Source organism: Neopelma chrysocephalum, unplaced genomic scaffold, assembly GCF_003984885.1.
Source record: "Neopelma chrysocephalum unplaced genomic scaffold, ASM398488v2 Primary Assembly neopelma1_108, whole genome shotgun sequence".
NCBI classification, from domain to species: domain Eukaryota; kingdom Metazoa; phylum Chordata; class Aves; order Passeriformes; family Pipridae; genus Neopelma; species Neopelma chrysocephalum.
In genome coordinates this window covers 2,312,939-2,333,766 of record NW_020897773.1, presented here as the reverse complement: position 1 = coordinate 2,333,766, position 20,828 = coordinate 2,312,939, and the positions used below count along the sequence as shown (strand labels likewise).

The 20,828-nt window shown below is 43.3% G+C and overlaps 1 protein-coding gene across 1 annotated transcript in view; it reads left to right on the top strand.

The window, feature by feature from the left end:
* Positions 1-2: 2 nt before the first annotated feature.
* Positions 3-20,828, top strand: part of KCNK12 (potassium two pore domain channel subfamily K member 12) — a gene marked incomplete at its 5' end in the record, with an annotated part of 29,325 nt that continues 8,499 nt past the window's right edge. Inside the window, 2 exons of the mRNA XM_027696540.1 lie at positions 3-339; positions 18,703-19,594. Of these exons, the coding sequence (XP_027552341.1) occupies positions 3-339; positions 18,703-19,594 (1,229 nt within the window). The remainder of the gene's footprint in view (positions 340-18,702; positions 19,595-20,828) is intronic.

Sequence of the window (20,828 nt, the reverse complement as noted above, 5' to 3'; positions counted from 1 at the left end):
GGGGGGCGGCGGGCTCCTGCCGCCGGCGGCGCCTGGCGCCCCTCAACGAGGACAACGGGCGGTTCCTGCTGCTGGCCGCCCTCATCGCGGCGTACCTGAGCGCCGGCGCCACCGTCTTCTCGGCCCTCGAGAGCCCGTCGGAGGCGGCGGCGCAGCTCCGCTGGAACCGGACCCTGCACAACTTCAGCCGCATCTTCAACATCAGCCTGCCGGAGCTGCGCGCCTTCCTGCGGAGCTACGAGGCGGCCATGGCCGCGGGCATCCGCGTCGACGCCCTGCGGCCCCGCTGGGACTTCCCCGGCGCCTTCTACTTCGTGGGCACCGTCGTCTCCACCATAGGTGAGCGCCGCCCCGACGGCCCCGCGGCGGAGAACCGCCTGCCCGGGGGATGCCGCGGCCGCGGCCCGGTCGTTATAGCGACCAAAGTTTTGGGAGAGGCGCTGCCGCGTTGCTGTGACAACCGGGGGCCTCGCAGCAGAGGGGCGTCCGGCTCCCTGTGTCCCCCCGCTCACCTCCCATCCCGGCGAGTCGCGGTCGCACCGCCCGCCCCGCTGCGCGGAGCCGGGAACTGGCGCTTCACCCGCCCCGCAGCGCTCCGGCTCCTGCGGGTTCGCAGGACCGCCGGCCGTCGGTGCCCCGGGCCGGCGGCGTCGGGGGTCCCGTCCCTACCCATTAAACTTCTACTGCCGGCGGCTGGGTTTCTTACAGTCGGCCCGAAGGAGCGAGCAGGGCTGGCGGATCCCCGAGCGGCGCTGCCCGCGCCCCCACCGCGCCGGGATGCGCCTGCAGGGAGAGTGGCTCGGTACCGGGAGAGGCGGCGCAGGGCCCCGAGAGCAGCGGGCTGATGGAGATACTGAGTGAGAGCCGGGAGTTCGCGGTGCCTGGCCGCTGAACTTGGTACCGGCTTTAACTGTTGGCAAAGTTAAGATGTGTATGTGATTAAAGACACAATCTGTATGTTTTCCAGCTGTAGCATAATACCAGCATGTATTGCTGGTCACAGCTGGCTGCAGTTGTTAATATCCCATAGGTGTTCAGGAAGAGCAGCACGTTGTAAGCAAATGGTGAGTTTTGGTGGGAGGATATTTTTTTACTGTAAAATTACTGGGGTTTATTCTAAAATTTCCTACTTCAAAAGCACAATTAAGAACTATTGTACCGGAGATTCAGCCAAAGTAAAGCCGTGGCCATCTGCTGGTCTCGGGCTATTGCTTGAAAAATCCTGTCCCTGTGGACACAGAATCCTACTGATCTTAGCTCTGACAGATTTTAAGTATTGTAACAAGCCAATTGTCTTGGGGCTTCTTAGCATAAATGTCGTGTTTCCCCTTTATTAGAGAGGAAGAAACGCACATCCCATTATTGCACTTACATCCATTAGGTTCGGAAAATATTTTGTCAATAGTGACTAATCTGTATAATAGAGTCGTGATGGTGACTACACCAGTGTTGTCAGGTAGTTACTTTTTGCATTGAATAGTTCAGTTAACTTTGCTTTGCAAGTACGTTCAATAGTCCAGTCACTAGAAAACCATTTTAATAAAGCATTAGGCCGCTTTCATCGCTGGAACATACATTTAAAAGAGATCATTTTGACTGACCTGAATGGATGGACGAAAAAGTCCGTGTATTGACAAACCCACTCTTTCCTTACACCTGCAAACAGAGAAATTTTCAGGTGATGTGTAAACACATCACTTCCCCACCAACCCTGGCTTCTCCTCCCTGAGGTTATTGAAATGTAAAATGTTTCTCTTCATTTGCATTTGTTTGCATCTCCATTGGCCCATCTGCAGTCATTTGTACCTGGGCAGAGGGAATGAGGATATCAGCAGGGGGTTTTGCCAAGGTCTTGACCGCTGTAAATGGCTGAACCAGGAATTGTGTTTCTCGTATTCGTGTAGCACAACTGAGGGCGCCCGGGCACTGCTCTCTCGTTATAGCCAAAAATACCCCCATATCTCACATGCGAGATGGAGGCTGAAGACTGTTTTTTGAGCTACAACAAAAGCCAGGTTATGACAAGGACTCCCCAAGCAGTACCTTCTCTTGGCATTCTACCTGCTAATGCTTACTCCTGCATTACTTACAGTACTTTGTGTGAGTTCAGAGAACCTGCTGTGGAACAAGGCTTTGCTTTGGGTGAGGAGATGCAGCAGAAGGTAGCTCAAAGTGAGGCCAAGTTCTGCCTTTGGGCACAGCGAAGGCCATGGCAGAGCTGCTGTGCTGGGGGTGCCAAGCTGTACAGCCCAGCAGGAGTAGTGTCTCCTACCCCCCAAGGCTGTTGCACTCCATCCTGGAATATCTTTTACCAGATGAAGGTACAGTTCCTGCAGATAAAGAGAAACTGCTGCCCCCACCTCAGTCCTTCTCCTTGCATGCCTCTTCAAGCTGCTGCAGCTCATAGAGGGACAAAGCCCATGGTGAGCTTGGCTGCCTCTCCATGGGAAAGGTTTCTTCCACCACACAGTTTATTCAGTTATTATTGGCAGCTCTGCCCAGCAAAAGCAAAAAAATCCAGCGAATTAACTAGTTGTCCAACTAAAACCCAAAACTGTGCTGTTAGTCAAATGTGCCCAAAGCTGTCTGGCTCATGGTCCCAGCAGGGAGAAAACAAATGGTAGGCATCAGAATGTTACCTGAGGGAGTAGTTCCAGAGTGTTTCGTGGTGCATTTTTCCAGAGCAGTTCCAGTTCTTTCATGGTGCATTTTTCCCCTCGCAGCCAGCTCATTTATGTACCTACCCACCTGGAGTACCTTTAATTCCACTGTCAGCTCACACACCCCATTGTCCTGGTTCACAGCAATTTGACTTGCTTTCCTGTCATGCTTTATTGACTAGAATGGTGTCTTTACTCAACCTCACCAAGAACTACCAGACATCCAGAGTCAAAGCAGCTTGCCTTCCTCAACAACTTCATCAGTTAAGTGTGTCAAAACAACTTTATTGCTCCAGCTAAACACGCTACTATCCTAGCAATGTGTTGGAAAGCTTTCTTACTCACTGCTTAACAAACAGCAAGTATGTGCAGTGTCTGTCAAGGGTAAAGCACCTGCAGGTTATTCAGGTTCTTATCTGTAGAGGATTCCAACTTACAGGAATCTCACTGTGTATTTTAAAGCCCTCACTCTGCTTTTGACAGCTTTAATAAAACTACTAAATCTTTCATACGTAGACATCAATATAGTCACACAGGGACAGGGCTGCAAGTTTTCCTGGGGTTTGTGAGAGCTGAACAGAGGGAGAGAGACTCCAGTTCTTCATCCTCGTGTGGACAAGGGTTAGGCATAGTCAGCTTTGGAGAAAACTGCTCTATCCACCCTCCTTGAGCAGGGCCTTTGCAGAGCTGAGCAGCACTTCATCATTAGGTGCTTCCTTGGCTGCAGTTCTGCACTTCCCTAATTACACAGGGATGCAATCAAATCCTCTGGGTGAAAAACATGATAGTAGGATCTTTAAAAAATGAGAGTTAAAATGAAATGATAAGTCTAATATTAAAGCATTTTGCTGAATAACCCACAAAGCAAGTGGCTTACGGAAAACACCCTCTTGATAGCAATCTGGGCATTTGTTTTTCTACTATTGCATTGTTTGTGCTTGAATAATGAAATGATGAGTCTATTTTCGTGAGACATACCTTGATTTTTCAGAGCTATGTAAGAAAATTCTTCAGTCTAATTTCTGGGTGTTTGCTGTCAGATTACACCATCTATTCAGTTATTATTTTGCACTCCAAAAGGTAGTGTTTTTGTAGGCAGCTATTATTGTTCTGATTTCTTCAAGGAGCAGCTAGGTGAAATTTATTCTTGATTCTTCGGTCTGAGTGACAGTAGACTTTGTTTTTCAGTTGAGTTTTTTCTTTCCTTCTCCAAATGCAAACCATCAATAGTTCCAAACACTTTGTTAAAGACTGAAAGCAAAAGCATAAGTCAGACCAGTTTTCTTCCTGGTAAAGTATTGCAGCATAATCAGTCATAGCTTTCCCCATATTCTAGGAGCACAGATTCATTCTGCCTAGCACATCAGGCAGCTCTGGAATGCCTGAAGCTCTGGATTTCTGACTTCAGTCCATGAGTCTAGACTCTATACCAAGATTTTTTTTCCTCTCTTAAATGTTAGAATAAACCTTAGGTGTCTGACTAACAGACTTATCAAATTTGGATTTTAAGCTTCTTATGTATAAGAACATGTGTTTCATAAATCCAGTGATATAATTGATTTATAGAAATCCATACCAGACATTAAAAAATGAGGTCAAAAGAGGTACTCCAATTTGTAAAAGTGATTTTTCAATGTAATATTTTATAAAGGACCATTACTGTGGGCAGACTGTTTTGGGATGGAACATGTCTGGGTTACATGTGTTTGAGAAGGGCCCCAGGAAGAAAAGATACAAGGATCCTCTCTGTAAAACTGTGTGAAGGCTACAGGTGTTCAGGGCACAGTGTGTAGGAGTGAGCAAGACTGTTCATCCTTTCCTTGTCCCTGAGGTATCCTATTAAATGACTCAATATTCTGGTGGACTGACAGCTCCACACAAAGGGAAGGGGTATGTTCTGCTCTTACCTTAAATGAGAGACACAATGTTCAATGTTTTCTTCCGGCTCACTGGCTTGTGGGAGCTGTTCTCTCCTTGCTTAGGATGTCAGCTGGGTTGGAGCTTCTCCTCTCTGGGTCCTCTGTAGGGATCTATCATACTCAGCATGTCATTTCCGCTTGTGCTCCACAACGTAAGCACCACAACCACTCAATTCTAAAATGTCCTCTGGCTCTGTGTCGTAGTCTTGTGAAAAAATCTGGTGGTCCAGTTGTTCTGGAGGTGATGATTTAATGGAAGTGATGTGCAAAGTACAGTTGGACAGCTCAGCAAGCGAATGGTCAGCTGTTGGACTGCACTGCTAGGAGCCAGGGAGTGAGCCTGCAAGAGCAGGCACTTCATAGGATAATTTGGCAAGAAATTTCACAAATAATCGAGATGATCTGAAGGTTTTAAGGGGAAGAATATTTGCCCTGTCTTCTTCATTGCTGTATTTCAGGATATGAACGTGAGGCGTAGCCACAGGGGGTTCTGGCTCTCTGCTCTCCGTGAACGCAGTCTCACTCTCTATACAGCCAATGCATCCAAAAGGCAACATCCAAACCAGAATGTAAACCTGATCAGCATCAGTGTTATTGCTCTGCAATTCCATGAGGCTTGTACAGGCAGCTTTTGGGAGGCTTCAGATTAGGGGGAAGTTGCCTCCAGAGTTGACCTTCTTAAAGTTAAGAAATAATCAAACAAAACCAAATGAGAAAGCAGCTGGAAGAGCAAGCAGTATCATTAAGCTGCAGTGTCAGGTTATTTGTCCTTGCCATCCTATATACAGTCTGCAGCCAGCATGAGAGTGTGTTTCAGGCAGATCTGATTCCTTTGGTGCGTGTCATGTTTTAATCAATGTGCTGGTGGATTTCTGAAAGTTATTTTCTCACTTGGGTAATCTCGATAAGGAACAGAGAGCAAGAGGCTCAGAGGGCAGCAGGTGAGTGGTCAGCATACTTCTGTGGAGAGAAGTGATCCTACAGTGATTTTCCTCAGAGGAAGACCTGGCACTGTAGCAATATTTTCTGCTTGCCATAGCTGCATAGGAGTATTAACGTCTTTGAGTACCAGATAGGCATTTCATTAGTATGTGGGCATAGGTTGTGTGCTCTGAGCAGGAAGGTAATCTAAAACACAGCTTGCCTTCTTGTCCTTGAGAGCAAAAACAGGAAGCTTTACTTGGAGTACCTCCATGTAATTACACGGGTAACTTGAGGTGTCCCCACTGTAGGGTCTCGATGAAATAATTTTGATCATAAATTTTTGGGGGTTTTATTCTAGAAGGCAGGAGGGAGAAACCCCAGTACTTTAAATAAAGCCCTTTTTAAAAGAAAAAAAAATCTGAAAATATTATATCAGTCTCAGTACTGCCTGCCCTTGTAGGGTTATGCCAGCAACAGAAAATGAAGCTATTACTCTGCTTTGGTCGTCTAAACTGAGTGATTTCTACAGAGCACTTTATCTTAGATTACTTACTCTTAACAGATTCAGAGATTTCTTGAATATTAAACCCTAGCTATGAAACCGAATGTTTTAAAACACATCAGTACAGTGGAGATCTAGTTGTTGTTTTACTGCTGGAGAAGTTAAGTTGAGGACAACCAACCAAATCGCACTTCTTTTTGCTGTGCCCACGGAGTTTGAGGTGCTCAGCTGGAACACTGAAACCTGGGGTCTCCAGCTGAATGTCAAACACCACAGCATCTCAGAGCAGCCACCTGAAACACAAAGCCTGTCTATAACACCAGGGAGTAAAGAATTTGCCCAGCATCACATGAGATATGGTCCAGCATCTCAGAAGTCAGGGGAAATTTTATACTGACTTACTGTGTGCTGATTCAGGTTCAAAATGAAGACCAAATGGAGTTTGTAATCATGAATTCTCCGTCTGTGCAGCCTTCAGGGTCCCTCTAGCTCAGGTAGTTGAAGGAGCAATGTCTGCTTAGTGAGCAGATACCTCCTGCTTAGCAGAACATTCCATTTGGCCTTCAGTCTTCTGGGTAGCAAATACCTGTATTTTAGTTCCGTATGCATTAGCAAGAGCTTGGTGATGTGACTGCAAACCAAACACTGGTGTGCCAAAACACCACTTTGACAGCTCTCCATCCATGGAGGTGACACACGAGGCTCCAGCCAGTCCGTCTGTTATTACTAAGCAACCTCCCTGTAAACCAGTTATCGCGCCTGTAATAGCCATGAGGGATCATAATTACCAGGCTTATCAGCTGCTCTGTTTGCTGCAGGCTCATAAATCCAAATCTGCTTGAAACCCTATGGGCTGTGTTCCTGTGGAGCTTGGCCAGTCCCTAGACTCTTCCCCCAGCTTTGCAGTCCTGGGGATATTCCCCCTTTCTTTCTCTTACAGTTTATCTAACATTCCCCACTCACCTGTCTGTCTCAGGTACTCTTAATTTCTACAGCTTCTGCTGCCTCCCCCACAATTAGTATGCCATTGTCTACTGATGATTTGTTTTCTTGATTAACTTTTGAATATTTGTTTGATGTCCTTGTAGTTTTTCATGTTAATAGCTACCAAAGAAGGCAAAAGTAAAGCTTTACAGTTTCTTTCTGTTCCTCATCACTCCTGTCCCTCTTCCCTTGTGTTAATCCTGCTATTGATCCCCATTTCTTTTTCAGTCTATTTCTTTCTTCTCTGGTTGTCTTCAGTGTGACACAGATCATACACACCTCATCATTTTTTCTCACTTGTACCGATGGGTCATCTTCGCCAGCACACTGTCTTGTTTTTATGCAAACTTTAATTGCTCTTCATTGTGGAGAGAAGGGGAAAGCAATTATAGGATAGTTCTGTTGGCAATTAACGTCATGTAACAATACCCACTCCTGGTGTTATGCTGGAAAATACAATGTCATTTCTTTATTTTAATGAATGCAGTTGTTATCGTATCTTTGCAGCAATTGAAGTCAATGAGAATTTTACCTCTTGCCATAGTACCACCAGGGTTAGAGCAACAAAAAAACAACTTGGAACATTTCATCTGCAATTTTTAGAGTGAAGAGAGCTTGATATTGTTGGAATCATAACCTGTGACCATGATCTGTGTGAGCCTTGCTTACCTTTATCAAAAGAGACAGTTTTCATAGTCTGTCCAGCACCAAGTGCATATCTGAGGGCATTTTGGGTGAAGACTGTTTAGGGCAAAGATTAGGGTTCATGCTGGTTAACATTTGAAATGTGAAAGTCCTCCTGAGCACAGTAAATCTTCGAAGTGACAATAAAAACCTCCTGTGAATAGAAACGCTTTAGTAGCAAACAGAATTATAATCCAAGGGGCAGTTGCATAGCAATCCAGACAAATCAAATATCTCCTCAATAGCCTACATCTGCTGAAGTCGATAGTAGACCAGTCTACAGAGCTTTAGGAAATCCTGCTTTACTCATTTTATTGGCACACTAGGTTTCTAAAACAAATGTAGGTCTGCTGTTGCCAGCACTCGTTATTACTGTCTATAATACATCTTCCCGAGCTCGGTGGGTCTGTTGATGGCACTGGCTGGCACACCTAGACATTGGAAGGTTTCAGTGCAATCCCTCTTGAATCAAATGAGAGGTAGAATGAAAATTAAATCTAATTGCATTAGATGAGGCAAAGCCTTAGCAGCCTTTTCAAGGAATTAAAGCTTTGGAGTGGAATAAGATAAGAAATTGAATGGTTTGATGTTAACATATGGGATTAGTTATTATGAGTGAGACACTGCTATTGCTCGTGTTTAAAAATCCGTAGTAAGTGGATGAAAAAAGCAGTACTACCTTGATAACAGTTGTAGCCTCACAGTAATTTCTCAATGGATTTTAACCTTTCTGATTTTGTACCACTGCAGCTTCTTCCCTGTCAGAAATGATTGGCCAGATGTTTCCCTTTCATTCTCGAGTCTAACGCAGGCAAATTTAATCATGGCAGAAACTGCAACTAGGGGAAATTTGCCCATGTGAGAAATGGGTGAGAAACTAATTCAGTAAATTTCTGTTAAAACCAGGTGAAATCCTTTCAGGTATTCATTATTGAATATTCTGTCATCTCTTTGCTCAGCCTGACCATTGTGCAAACAATATATTTATTTTCTGAGGACAAACAAAAAATACAGTGTCACTCATGCTCAATGTGCATGGAGTTAAGTTTGCTTTAAGACTCATGGAAGTGGGGGGAAATGACTGCAGTGTAAAGGTCTTAAATCCAAGATTTTCATGAGAGATGTAGAAAGAAGCTGTTTGATAAAATGATTTGATTTACAAAAATGGCTATTGGCAGAGCTATGAGGACCAGGGAAATCTCAGATAAAATCAAAAGCTCAAAATTACCCTTGTAATGTGGCAAAGTTGTTCAGTATCGTTAAATTAAAAAGTAGTCAAGGGAAATGCATACTAAGGAAGGAAGAGTTAAATGCTGAAGTAGAAAATGGGAAGTAACTGGTTAGTCAGCAGTCCTGTCACCCTGTCTTTCTGCAACACTGTATTTCTGTTAAAGTTACTTAAAATCTTCGTGCCTTCATGAGTGAATTAGAAGAGCTGCCCAAGCAAAAAGATACTTGACAGTTTGCTTCTTTACTTTCAGCTGGAACTTTTTAAATAAGGGGCTCACGAAGGCATGTTTAAACCATTAACAAGTCCAGGTAGATTTTTGTAGAGAGATTTGAAAAAAAAAAAACCAGCCAAACAGTGGAGAAGATGTTTTCATGTTTAGAGTCTTTCTATCCCACCAGTCCATATTTATAGCCTAACTCTTTATAAAGCAGAAGAGATGACACAGCTATCAAGAAACAGATGTTCTCTCAACACCTACCTACACTAACACCACTGGCAGAAGAAAAATATGCTGCAAGTCTATTGTTTAATCCACTCAAAAGGTAAGCCAGCAATGTAACCATGAAAAAGCCTTTCCCATCTGTAAGGCTCAGAAAGCCCAAGAGTGTCATCTTGTTTTATCAGACTTCTTACGTGGGGAAGTACGACATACGCCCAAGATCACTTGTGAAATTCAGATAATGCTGTTTCTTAGCGTGAAACAAGAAGTATTGTGAGATGTACTGGCAGTGAAGTGACAGTACATGTGCAAATATTCTTTTGAAGCCAATAGCATCTCAAGAACATAACAAAATTTGGATGCCATTATTGTTTTTCCCTTGCAGCTCAGAAAAAAAGAAAAAATTGCTCAACCTCGGGTCTACCCAGACGTCTGAAATGCAACTGCAAGTTTCAATAAACAGCAAAAGCAGGTGTGAATGCTAATGTTTGAAACACTGTTTGAAATGACAGGGCATAAGCTTTTTTTCTGTTAGGGTGTTGCTTAGATACGTGATTATCCACACGAAAAACATTCTCGAAAACCATAGGAAAATAAGAATGGAAGCAGCTTTAAAGGATGAAAAATTACAATTGCAGGAGAATTCTGCTTTTTTTTGTTAACCTGGAACGTGGAGGCTATAGGAAGGTCAGAGGAGGTGGGAATGTGTGGCTTCAGATATTGGCTGTGTCTGAAGAGAGGGAAGGAATTGGCGACTCTTGGGGTCCTTGAGCTATACCTTCATGTATATCCGTGGTAACTGAGACACACTTTGTGTATTTCTTGGTTATCATACTTTTGTTTTCTGCAGATTTTTTTTAAATAGTTACTCTAAATTCAGGTATGTTTCTTCTGTCTCATAGTGTCTCAGAAACCTCTGAGGTTTGGCAGTGCAGTAAGCCGAGGCAGATGCTTCTGCCCACAACCTGGCATGTGAGCAGCAGAGGTTGGACACCGCCCCAACAGCTGTTAATGCAAGAGTTTGAAGACCCTTATCTTCTAGGGGAGATAAGGGAGACGTTTTCCACAGTAATATAACTTACTTAAGTAACCAAGGGGCACGTGGGCTGTATTTTTCCATTATTAACACTACCACCATTTCAGAAAAGATTATAGCAAAATGGTTTTCCCCAGCTGTTAGGATAAGGAAAGAAAACAAACCAGAGACAGGACCCTGCAACCATCAAGTGTGGAGGCAGCCACAAGAAGCAGCTCTGGATGAGTTTAGATTAATTCACAAAGAGACAGGCTGCAATCGAAAGAAAGAACACCCTGCGCTCATCCCATTTTCCTCTGGGAGGTGGTTTAGCACTAATTTAGGCAGCACTAACCCCTATTCTCTCTGTTTTAACGAGCCATTAGAGTAATCCAGCTGTGCCAAGGGGTAGAGTAACTGACAAAACAAGAGGGGATTTAGTATCATCTTGCTTAAGATTTGTCCAAGAAAGCATATAATGAAGAAAATAATTTCAGTCTTGATTTTTATGACTGTAAACCAGAGACTGGCTCCAAGAATTTAGCAGAGGAGAAGATTATATTATTTATAAGAACAATAAAACCTTAAGTATTGAAAGACAGTTTGTTTGTGAACAATATGTTGATAGAAAAGGAGAATTGTCACACCACAGGTCACCTCCATCTCTATACAGTCAATTCAGCAAGAATCAACTTTCTTTTTCTCTGTGCATTTTGAATTCATACTCCTGATTTTCATTCTTCCCTGAGCTTCATTCTCTTATCATCTCCTTTTAGGAGAGGCCCCCTCTCCCTCATTAGAAACCATGTTCTGCTGCAGTAGGATTAGCTAAAAAACCTGAACACAAGCTTGTCAAAGATTTTGAGCCTCAAGCCCGTGAGTCTTCCCATGTGTTCCCTCTTCAGGGGCTACTGCTTAGCAAGACCACGGGCCGGAGCTGCTGCTCAGCTGGCAACACTGGTGACTTGGCACAAGTCAGTCCCCATTTGCTTGTACGAGGTATATAAAGGAGCAGCCAGCCCCAGCCAGGGAACCATAAAACTGATTTAGAGACACTTCTGCTTCTTCCTGGGCTTGGTTCTGTGCCAAAGAAGCTTGGCCAGACCTCCGTATGTATTTATTGGGCTATGTCTTTAGGACAGTGGCATTTAGTAGTGAGCAAGGGTGGACTTGTTTAGTTAGTCTTTGGTATGCACTTTCTTCACGTGCTGTGCACAAGAAAAGGCACATGCAGTACTGCTGAGGGAAAAAGCTTGCCTACTTCTGGAGAATGAAAAGATCAAGAGTACAGCTGCTGCTGGCGAAGCTGAAGCCCCAGCGCTTATCTTTTTAAGGGTCATTTATCACTCAAATTTACAAAGGTTAGGCCTCTTGAGCTGACAAATGTGCCTGTTGAGTACCCACTAGAAACTGATGGTCTTTCTTGGAAAGCTCAACTAGAATGCGTCAGCGTAGAAAAACACCCTTGGGAAACCTGCTGCAGGGAGGAGAAAAACGTTCAGGAGCAGCCAGGTTTTGGGGAGGTTAGTCCTCTCTCCTTCCCTAAGTTATTTCAGGGGGCACCCCTAATGCCTTAGACCCATGAAGGTAATACTCCTCTCAGGGCCAGCATATCCTTCACCCTAAAAACGTTGCTCCAGCTCTGTCACACAAGACAGCTTCTCCTTAGGCGTGGGGTCCCCTCTTCACCTGCCCGCTGACATGGCCAGGTATCAGCCCCACACAGCAGCACCTCTGCGTGTAAATACTCTGTGTCTGGAGTCGAGCTTCACATTCCCATCCTCAGGGGATTGCATGAGGCAGATTTCCTTGCAGCTTCTTATCATCCAGTTGGCAGCCCTGTTGCCTTTCTAGCAGAAGAGGTCCTTCATCACCACCTGTCCTCCAAAATTTCCTCTCCAGAGGACATGACTGCTCTGTTCAATCCCAGGACCACAGCCACCAGCAGCTCTGCTTACCTCTACAGCCCTCTTCATCGCACCATTCCCTGTTGCAGGAGCCTCTTGCATCGTTCCCTCGAGGCAGCCTCTCATAACATCCTACTGCCCTCCATGGGTGCCCATGGGAGTGCAAGCCCCTTGCCCACATGTGGAAATCACAAGTTGCCAGAGAAGCTGGGGAGTCCCAGCACCTCTACACTGATGCAGTTGCCCTTCTGCCTCCCAGCCCTGGGCATGTACGCCTGCCCAGCCCTGTCTTTTGTCCTCACCCAAGTTGCAGCTGGGAATAATTTTAGGTTCATCTTTGTCATTCACCTCTACAGAAAAATGTTGTTACCTGTTAGTCTCTTTTCATACCTTTCACATGCACCTGCTAACTAACAACTATTTTATTAACATCACCTTTTAGTTATTGAATGCCATCATTGCAAATTTAATCACTTTTTTTTCCCAAGGAAGCTTGGGTTATTTTAGGCTTACAATTCTATTAACCCTTTTTAAAACCAATGTACTTTAAAGAGGAATGAATATTGTGGCCATGACCTTTTAGCCTGTGGTTTAAATCGTGTCCAACAGAGAAATGCTGAGGGTGATTGATTCTGGTGTTCACTGATGTTATGCATTGCAGCACTGTGGATAACCAATAACCTGATCACAGCTGTGTGTAAACAGAATAGAACTAGTGCTGGGGAAAGCCTTTAATAATTGCCTGCAGTTCCTTTAAACTCCTTAATGTTCAATTAATCATCTCCTGGTTCTGTTCTGCCAGTGTTGCTCCTTTTTAGTAGCAGTTATCTCAAACATCTGACTAATATTTCATGGATAGAGATGAAACAAGGAGCAACAGCAGAGACCTAGATGGTTTTTAACTACATTCATTAAGTTTATCCTGGTGGTGTTTCAGGTCACTGAATAGACTGGTGATATGGTTTGAAGATGGCTCCCTGCCAAGTCTCCAAACCTTACCACCAGAAGTTCTCTCCCCTCCCCCCCAAAAAAAAAAAAACCTCAGGGAGAAGAGGGAGAAAAAAACTAAGAAAAACCCGAAAACAAGAGAGAGACAACCAAAGTGATATATATAAATATATTTACACTTATATACAATTTCACAAGGGAAAGGGAAAGGGGAAGGGGAAAAAGAACAAAACTAAAAATAAAATATATATATATATCCCAATCAGTAGCCCGAGATCTAGTAACTAAAAAAAAAAGTTAGCAAAGAAGATATCTCACTACTCTCCTGGGACAACCGAGAGTCACTCCGGAATGATCGCCGGCAACCTCTGTCTCCCAAGGTCGGCAAGGCCTAACCAGACCTTGTTCCCCAACACGGCAGACTCAACAGCAGGGAACCCGCACCTCCAAGCCGCCGGAAGGAAAAAGCGAAGGCCTCTCCTCCTCTCTTCTTATAGTCTGGCTTACATAAAAATCGTAGGGAATACTGGGTAAATCTGGACCCTTCCTTGGTTAGAAACTGGTCACCAAGGAAGGCCTAGCCCAAACCACCACAACTGGGCATCTTTTCCCAGAGTCTCTGGGTGCATGTATGCACTTTTTTATATACTGAACATTCAGTTAGGAAAACAAACCAAAAAAAACCCAAACTTGGTTTAGGTCACTCTGGTTCACACAGCAAATTTACAGGAATTCTGACCACCTGTTTACTGTAGGCTTTGGGGACAACAAGTCTGTTCTGCATGTTAAAGGAATGTCTTTAAAATAATTTTTAAAAAGTTAGGAAATGCCAGAAACTGCCTGCTTATTCATCTTGAGGTGGTGTATAGGTATGACCAAGGGTGGATGGATGAATGGGTCAATCAATAGGTAGAATGTTTATGGGAGTCAGTTCTTATTTGCATAGTCACTCAGTATTTTCTCCATGGAATATCTACTCAGTACATGGGTCACCAAGGACTACGAGCTTGTGTATGATATAGATTAGGCCAGCCCTAAAAACTGCAGTTGTATCTCATGTCTTCAGACATAGCATGGGTCCAACTTAAAAGGTCTTAATTCGTGCAGTGCTAGGCAGACTGCTACTGTTCAGGAGCTGTTTCCAGATAGTAATCCAAATAAGATCAAATGGGATTTTTAGAGCAACTTGATATTAAAGGATTTGCGGTGGAAAAGCTCTAAAAAAATTTACAGTATTTTAGTAAAGTGGGCTGAGAAAGAATGTTAAAGGGAAAGTAAGTTTTTAATTTGTAGTCTGAAAATGCAAAGCCAGGTGGAAGAACTGACTTGTAGTAGTCTCATTCCTTGGGTAAAAGCACTGGATACAGCAGTTTTGTCGGCTCTCAGCTGTGACCCTGTATCCAAGGCAACTGTTTCTGAATGTTAGGTGATGAGGAGCTATAGAATAGATGAGAGGCAGTTGTGAAATATAGAGGTATGATTCTCAGGGGAAATAATAATGAAATACCAACAGGTGGAAAAGGGTTGAAGGAAGCACCAGAACCCAAACTTGGAATTCAGAATAGGATGTTTTCTTCCTTGATGTTAGTTCCTACACGTTAGTCAATAAAGACCAACCAGGACTGTTGGAAAGCTATGAAGTAAAGTAAGTGTGGAAAAGACGTGAAATAAAATTGGTTGCTCTTTGTTTCTCTGTCTGTGTTCTGTAACCTCCATCTCTTGGGGACCAATCCTGCAAGACCTTAGTCTTTGTGTTGCAAGAACTTCTTTCCCTCTGGAAGCAGAATTCTTGTTATTGCATAGTTGTTCTTATTATTGTTTATTTCTGAGGAATCATTTGTTTAAAAAGGTGTATTCAGCCATTTTAGTTTCTTTTATTCCTTTAGATGTAGCTACATTATATTTATGTAGAGATGATGCTACTCTGATGATCTGTGCTGTTTCATTCTAGGATTTAAAATTATTGTTTTGGTGTGCTGACTTGCTGTGTGAGCAAAGTCCCATAGCAGGACACCTGCATAAGAAGAACTGGAGTGCCTGAGAGAGGCAGGGACACATTATGCCATGGTAAAGGCTGGAAGACTTCTTTTTGTGTAGTTCTTGAGGTGACTAAAACTTTATTCCATCTCTGGATAAATACATCTTTACTGGAAAACTGTCAACCTTTTTAATCTCAAACTATAGTAAGACAAAGCAATTGGCCTGAAAGAAGAGCTCATAGGTACTAAAGCTGCACTTCTTTTTTATCTTCTGGCATCAACTATCTCTTTTACCCATAAGAAAATAGGTAAAAGAGAGCAAGAACAACAGGAAGCATGTCACAAGTTTGCCCAGCTGTACTACCTCTTGAATCCATCACCAGGTTAAGTAATTTAAACTCAAGAAGAGCAGAATTGTAACCACAGAACCTGTTAAATAAGTCAGGATGAGGGTCTTGTTTATTGCCAGCACTTACTCATGAGAGGCTGCTGAAGAGAGTGTTTATCAGCTCATCTCTACTGATTCTGTTTGGGGAGGAGAAGTATCAAACACATGAAATTATTGCTGCCATAGAGCTTGTATTTGAACCGGTGGATCAGAGTGAGGCAGAATTAGCGTGAGGGAGGTTGAAATATTGCCTCATAGCCACACAAAGTCAACCCCAAGGTACCTGTATAATACGTCTCAGGGCCATGAAAAATGTAAAGCGCCATTGCGCTTTTTTCCTTGTACTGTCTCAGAGGCACAGGCAGTTCTGGATTAATTTGTTTCATCCAGGCATCATGATGTACCTTAGCCTTGAGCGGGGGCTGAGCTCAGAGTTGGTGTACAGAACAGACCGAGACTAACCCCCTCATGGTCCAGGTGGTGCCAAAGGGACAAACACGGCTGGCAAAGGAAGACCCTGTGTGGGGAGTATGTGAGTGCACTTCCCTCAGCCAGCTGTTGACCTGAAGTTACATGAGGGACGTGTTTTAGTGGTGGGCTTGGCAGTGCTGGGCTAACAGTTGGACTCAATGATCTTAAAGGTCTTTTCCAACCTAAATGGTTCTATGATTCTGTGTTTTCCTGGTCTCACCCGTGTCTTAGCACCCTTGTTGCTGTGATGGGTCCTTTCACCTTGCATAGATACATACTGAATTTTGGTGACATTATGCTTCAGAAAATCTCAAAACATCAAAAGTATAAAACTTCAACACCTCTCATGAATGATCACCGAAAATACTGAAAAGCTTCAGCATATTTACAACTTGATCCAAACTGTCACTACCTCTTTTTTTTTCCCTAATTAATAAATGTGTCTAGTCATATGTGGGACAATAAATCCATTTATTTTGATGGTGATGTTCACATGCTTGCTGTGAAGCACATGTTTAAATGCTTTGCTGACAAGGCAGAGGCGAACAGATGCCTTTTCCATAACAAGCTGGCTGTGTAACTCTAGCTGGCAACCGCAGCAGGCTCCCCAGCTTCTTCTGAGGGCCAAGCACTATTCATCATTAAATGAGAAGGCTCCTGCTAGCAGCCAGCCCAATCCAAAGAACAGGTCTACCCCACAGAGGAGAAGGAACTAGGAAGAGCTTCCCAATGACCCATGTTAAGCCTGGGACCCCAAGGCAGGCTTCTTGAGGTCTGCTCAAAGGTGGTCTTTTTTAACACTACAAAGTGGAGATACAGTGGGTCCAGAAAACAAAATATAATTACCTCTTTGGAGATATTTTCTGGTAATACTGTGCAAGTTTTTCACTGACTTTTACAGAAAATACTCTTTTTACTGTGAAGGTACTGATCATAGAATCATAGAATGGTTTGGGTTGGAAGGGACTTGAAAGATCATCTATTCACAACACCCCTGCTGTGGGCAGAGATACCTTCCACTAGACCAAGTAACTCAAATTGCACAGTATCATCTGAATTGCTGGCACACAGCTGTTTCCAAGCATGCCAAATCTCTTGTGAAAGTAGGACCACCTTTTTCACCATGCACCTTCATGTTATTGAAAAGATATGTCTGAGTTTACTTGTTATGAGCATTTACTTTTTTTTATCAACCAATGCAAAATTCTTTATCAGTGAAGTAGGAAGGGAGAACAGATAAACTACCCAGAAAAATACAGCTATTGCAAAAATAAACCAGTAGATTTCAAGCAGCAATCTCAATTCATTATATATAGGAAATATTTTCCTGTTGCTGTTTGAAGGTGCATCATGGTAATAAACTGGATTTAATGATTTCATTATGATATATAGTTACGTCATTGTGCTCTATGCTAAAAGTAGCTCCTTTTTCTTTACGAACTTTTATTTATGTGGTCTGATATTGGTGTTTACCTCCTTGAATATGTTACTTGCTCAGTTTTTTTGTGGAACAATAATTTCAGCATGTGGATTTTTTACAAACCATTAGTTTAGATTATATGCAGTTAGTTATTCATGGGGCATGAGCAGTCACCTCGATCCTGTCAGTGTGTTTTTTGACTGAACCACCAAGTGTTCTTACAGGGAAGAGTAGTAGAACAAGGGCAATACCTGCAGACTTGAGTTTCAGAAGCATCTTCCTGAGATAGTATGTGAAATATATGTAAATCATTTCCATAATACAACTGCTATCAGCAAATAACATGGAGTAAACTTACTGTATTTATTTGCATGCAAATTTAAGATCACTTTTGCTGTTATTTAACCATCTGTAGCTACAAGATATTACTGCTTGTTCATAAAATTATGCGTATGGGTAATGTCATAATAATAAGTAATATTACAATAAGTAATTCTTATAAAGAAGAGGTGAATTAATATTTTTGCTGCATCTTCCCCGAGTGTTTATACTCTGATTTTTCTAGGCAGTGTTTTTTCCTGCTGTAATTATCAGTCTGAGAGTTCCTAATGCTCCCAGTCTGCCAGGCAGCTCTGCAGTGTGACGGCTTTTCCTTCCCTCTGTGATGATACCAGGTGGTCCAGTTGCAGTTGGGATTTGGATAAGACTTTAAAATGCTGTTTTGTTTAAAACAGTATTCGATATATGGGAGGTGAGTTATACAGCCTGAAAACTTGCCTCTTCTCAGCGGGAATTATATAATTGGACCTCTATAACAGAAGTGTTACACTGGGTTACATCTTGTGAACAGAGAGCTTAAACTTTCCATCAGGTCATGCTGGGCTGGCTCATATGAGAACAGTGAAGTGGTCTCTTCACCTCATCCCACCTTGAAGAGGTTTGGGCTCAGTGATCCTTCCACCTGTATTTACAGAGTGGTGTTGCTCTGTTAATACACTGCTGTTCATATGTGCAAGGATTTTTTTCTTGCTTTCAGGTTTTAGTCATCTTGTTGAGCTTTTTGGTGCCTTCTTCGCTTTTTACAGAGCTCGGTTTTATGTTGGCCTGAGCTGATTTAGAGATAGCGCTCCTTTTGTCCAGTGAGATGAGACCCATGTTAAATTATGCATATCCTGAGCTTACACATGAAAACCTATGTCATTAACATTACCCATTTATCTCTACATCACAGGTTTTGGAATGACCACACCAGCAACTGTGGCTGGAAAGGTATTCCTCATCGTTTATGGCCTTTTTGGGTGTGCTGGGACTATCCTTTTCTTCAACCTCTTCTTGGAGCGCATTATCTCCCTCCTGGCGTTTATCATGAAGGCGTGCCATGAGAGACAGTTGCGAAGAAGTGGTCTCCTACCTCCCAACTTCCGAAGGGGGCCAGCTATGTCTGGGGTGGGCAGCCTTGTGGGCTGGAAGCCATCTGTTTACCACGTGTTGCTGATTCTGGGAATATTTGCTATTACCCTTTCCTGCTGCGCCTCCGCAATGTACACGGCGGTGGAAGGATGGAACTACGTTGATTCCTTGTACTATTGCTTTGTCACATTCAGCACCATCGGCTTTGGAGATTTGGTAAGCAGCCAGAACGCTGCATACCAAAATCAGGGATTATACAGATTCGGAAACTTTGTATTTATATTTATGGGGGTATGTTGCATATACTCTCTTTTTAATGTCATTTCGATTGTAATCAAGCAAGTTTTGAACTGGGTGTTGAAAAAATTCGAATGCAGATGTTGCCCAAAGTGCCATAAATCAAGTACCCGCCTCAGCCGTCGCAACGCCATCACCCCCGGAGCCCGCCTGCGTCGACATAACATCTCAGTGGACACTGATGGACAGTACGACAGTGACACCGAGGGGAGGAGGCTCTCTGGAGAGATGATCTCCATGAGGGAGCTCACAGCATCCAATAAAGTCTCCCTGGCCATTTTGCAAAAGCAGTTGTCCGAGACGGCCAACGGGTACCCGAGGAATGTTTGTATCAATACGAGACAAAACGGTTTCTCTGGAGGGGTGGGTGCTCTAGCCATCATGAACAACCGCTTGGCAGAAACGAGTGACTCTAGGTAGAGTTTTTGAAATTCCTTTTGTTTCTCTAATAAAAATAAAATGGTGATTAGGCTGGAATTATTATTGTAAGCTACTGGAAAGTTTTAAATTCAGACACAGCCTTGGTATTCATCGGGCGTTCAGCATTTTAGTCTCTGGGGGTTTTATAAGTTTTCTCTAATATGCGTTGGGATATTTATCATTATGTTACAATTTTCCCCTGGGGGTCTTTTGGAAGAGACTTGGATGTCTTTGATGCAGAATCTGATGCAGTTACAGAAGGATGGTGTGCATGGTTAGGATGGTGTCAAAACCAGCCTGTTCTTCAGAACAGAGCCTAAACCCAAACTCTGTGTTAAAATGCATTGTGGGCAAGTTTGGCTCTGTATTCAAACATGAGGTTGGTAAACTCATGGATACTAAACCAGTATCTCCCAGTTTGTTGAAGTCCGGATCTGGCCCTGAACTTTGTACTCGATGCTCTTCAGCAATTCCTCACAGCAGGCCTGTATGTAACACACATGTAGGTGACAGCTGCCATACCACCTTTAGTGTGATTGTGCTTCCCTTCAGTAACCCTACTGACTTCAACAGCAAAGGATTGAATGGGCTGGATTCCCCTCATACAAATGATGGGTTTTAGCCAGTCATGTCTGAAAGACTGCCTGCCCCCTAAGTCATAAATTCAGGGGGTTATCAAGGACCATATCAAAGTGTGCAAAACTATTCCTGCCTACTGAATAACTGGAAACAGGCAATTGTCATCTTCAGTACTGACTTCATGTAATGCAAGAGAAGCCAGTATGCACCTCTGGTGTCAAATGTTTGCGTCACCACTGAAATGCTTATTTCATTACTTTCACATTAAAATAAGTCACTAAAATGAACGCAGGCTCTCTGTTGTCCTAAATTTGCATCTTTTGCTTCTGCAGTATTGTTGCAGAGGTTCATGCAAATTATTTCCTTGCAGTTTTTTGAGGGCTCCAGCCCTTACTTGTTTCCCACAAATCTGACTGTGTAGGTTATACAGAAGAGCACTACTTTGGAGTTCCCCCCGAAATCTGGCTTTCCCCAGAATGTTGATGCGAAGTCATAAATTGACCTTTGGCTGTTGCTGCCATCTTAAGCCATATTTAACCTGCACTAGCCCAAACCACTGAAGAACCAGAAGCAAACCTGGTCTAGAGTGTCTAGTTTAGCATAACAAATGGGTGCAGAGTAATTACTGCGAATCTCTTTTGAAATACATGC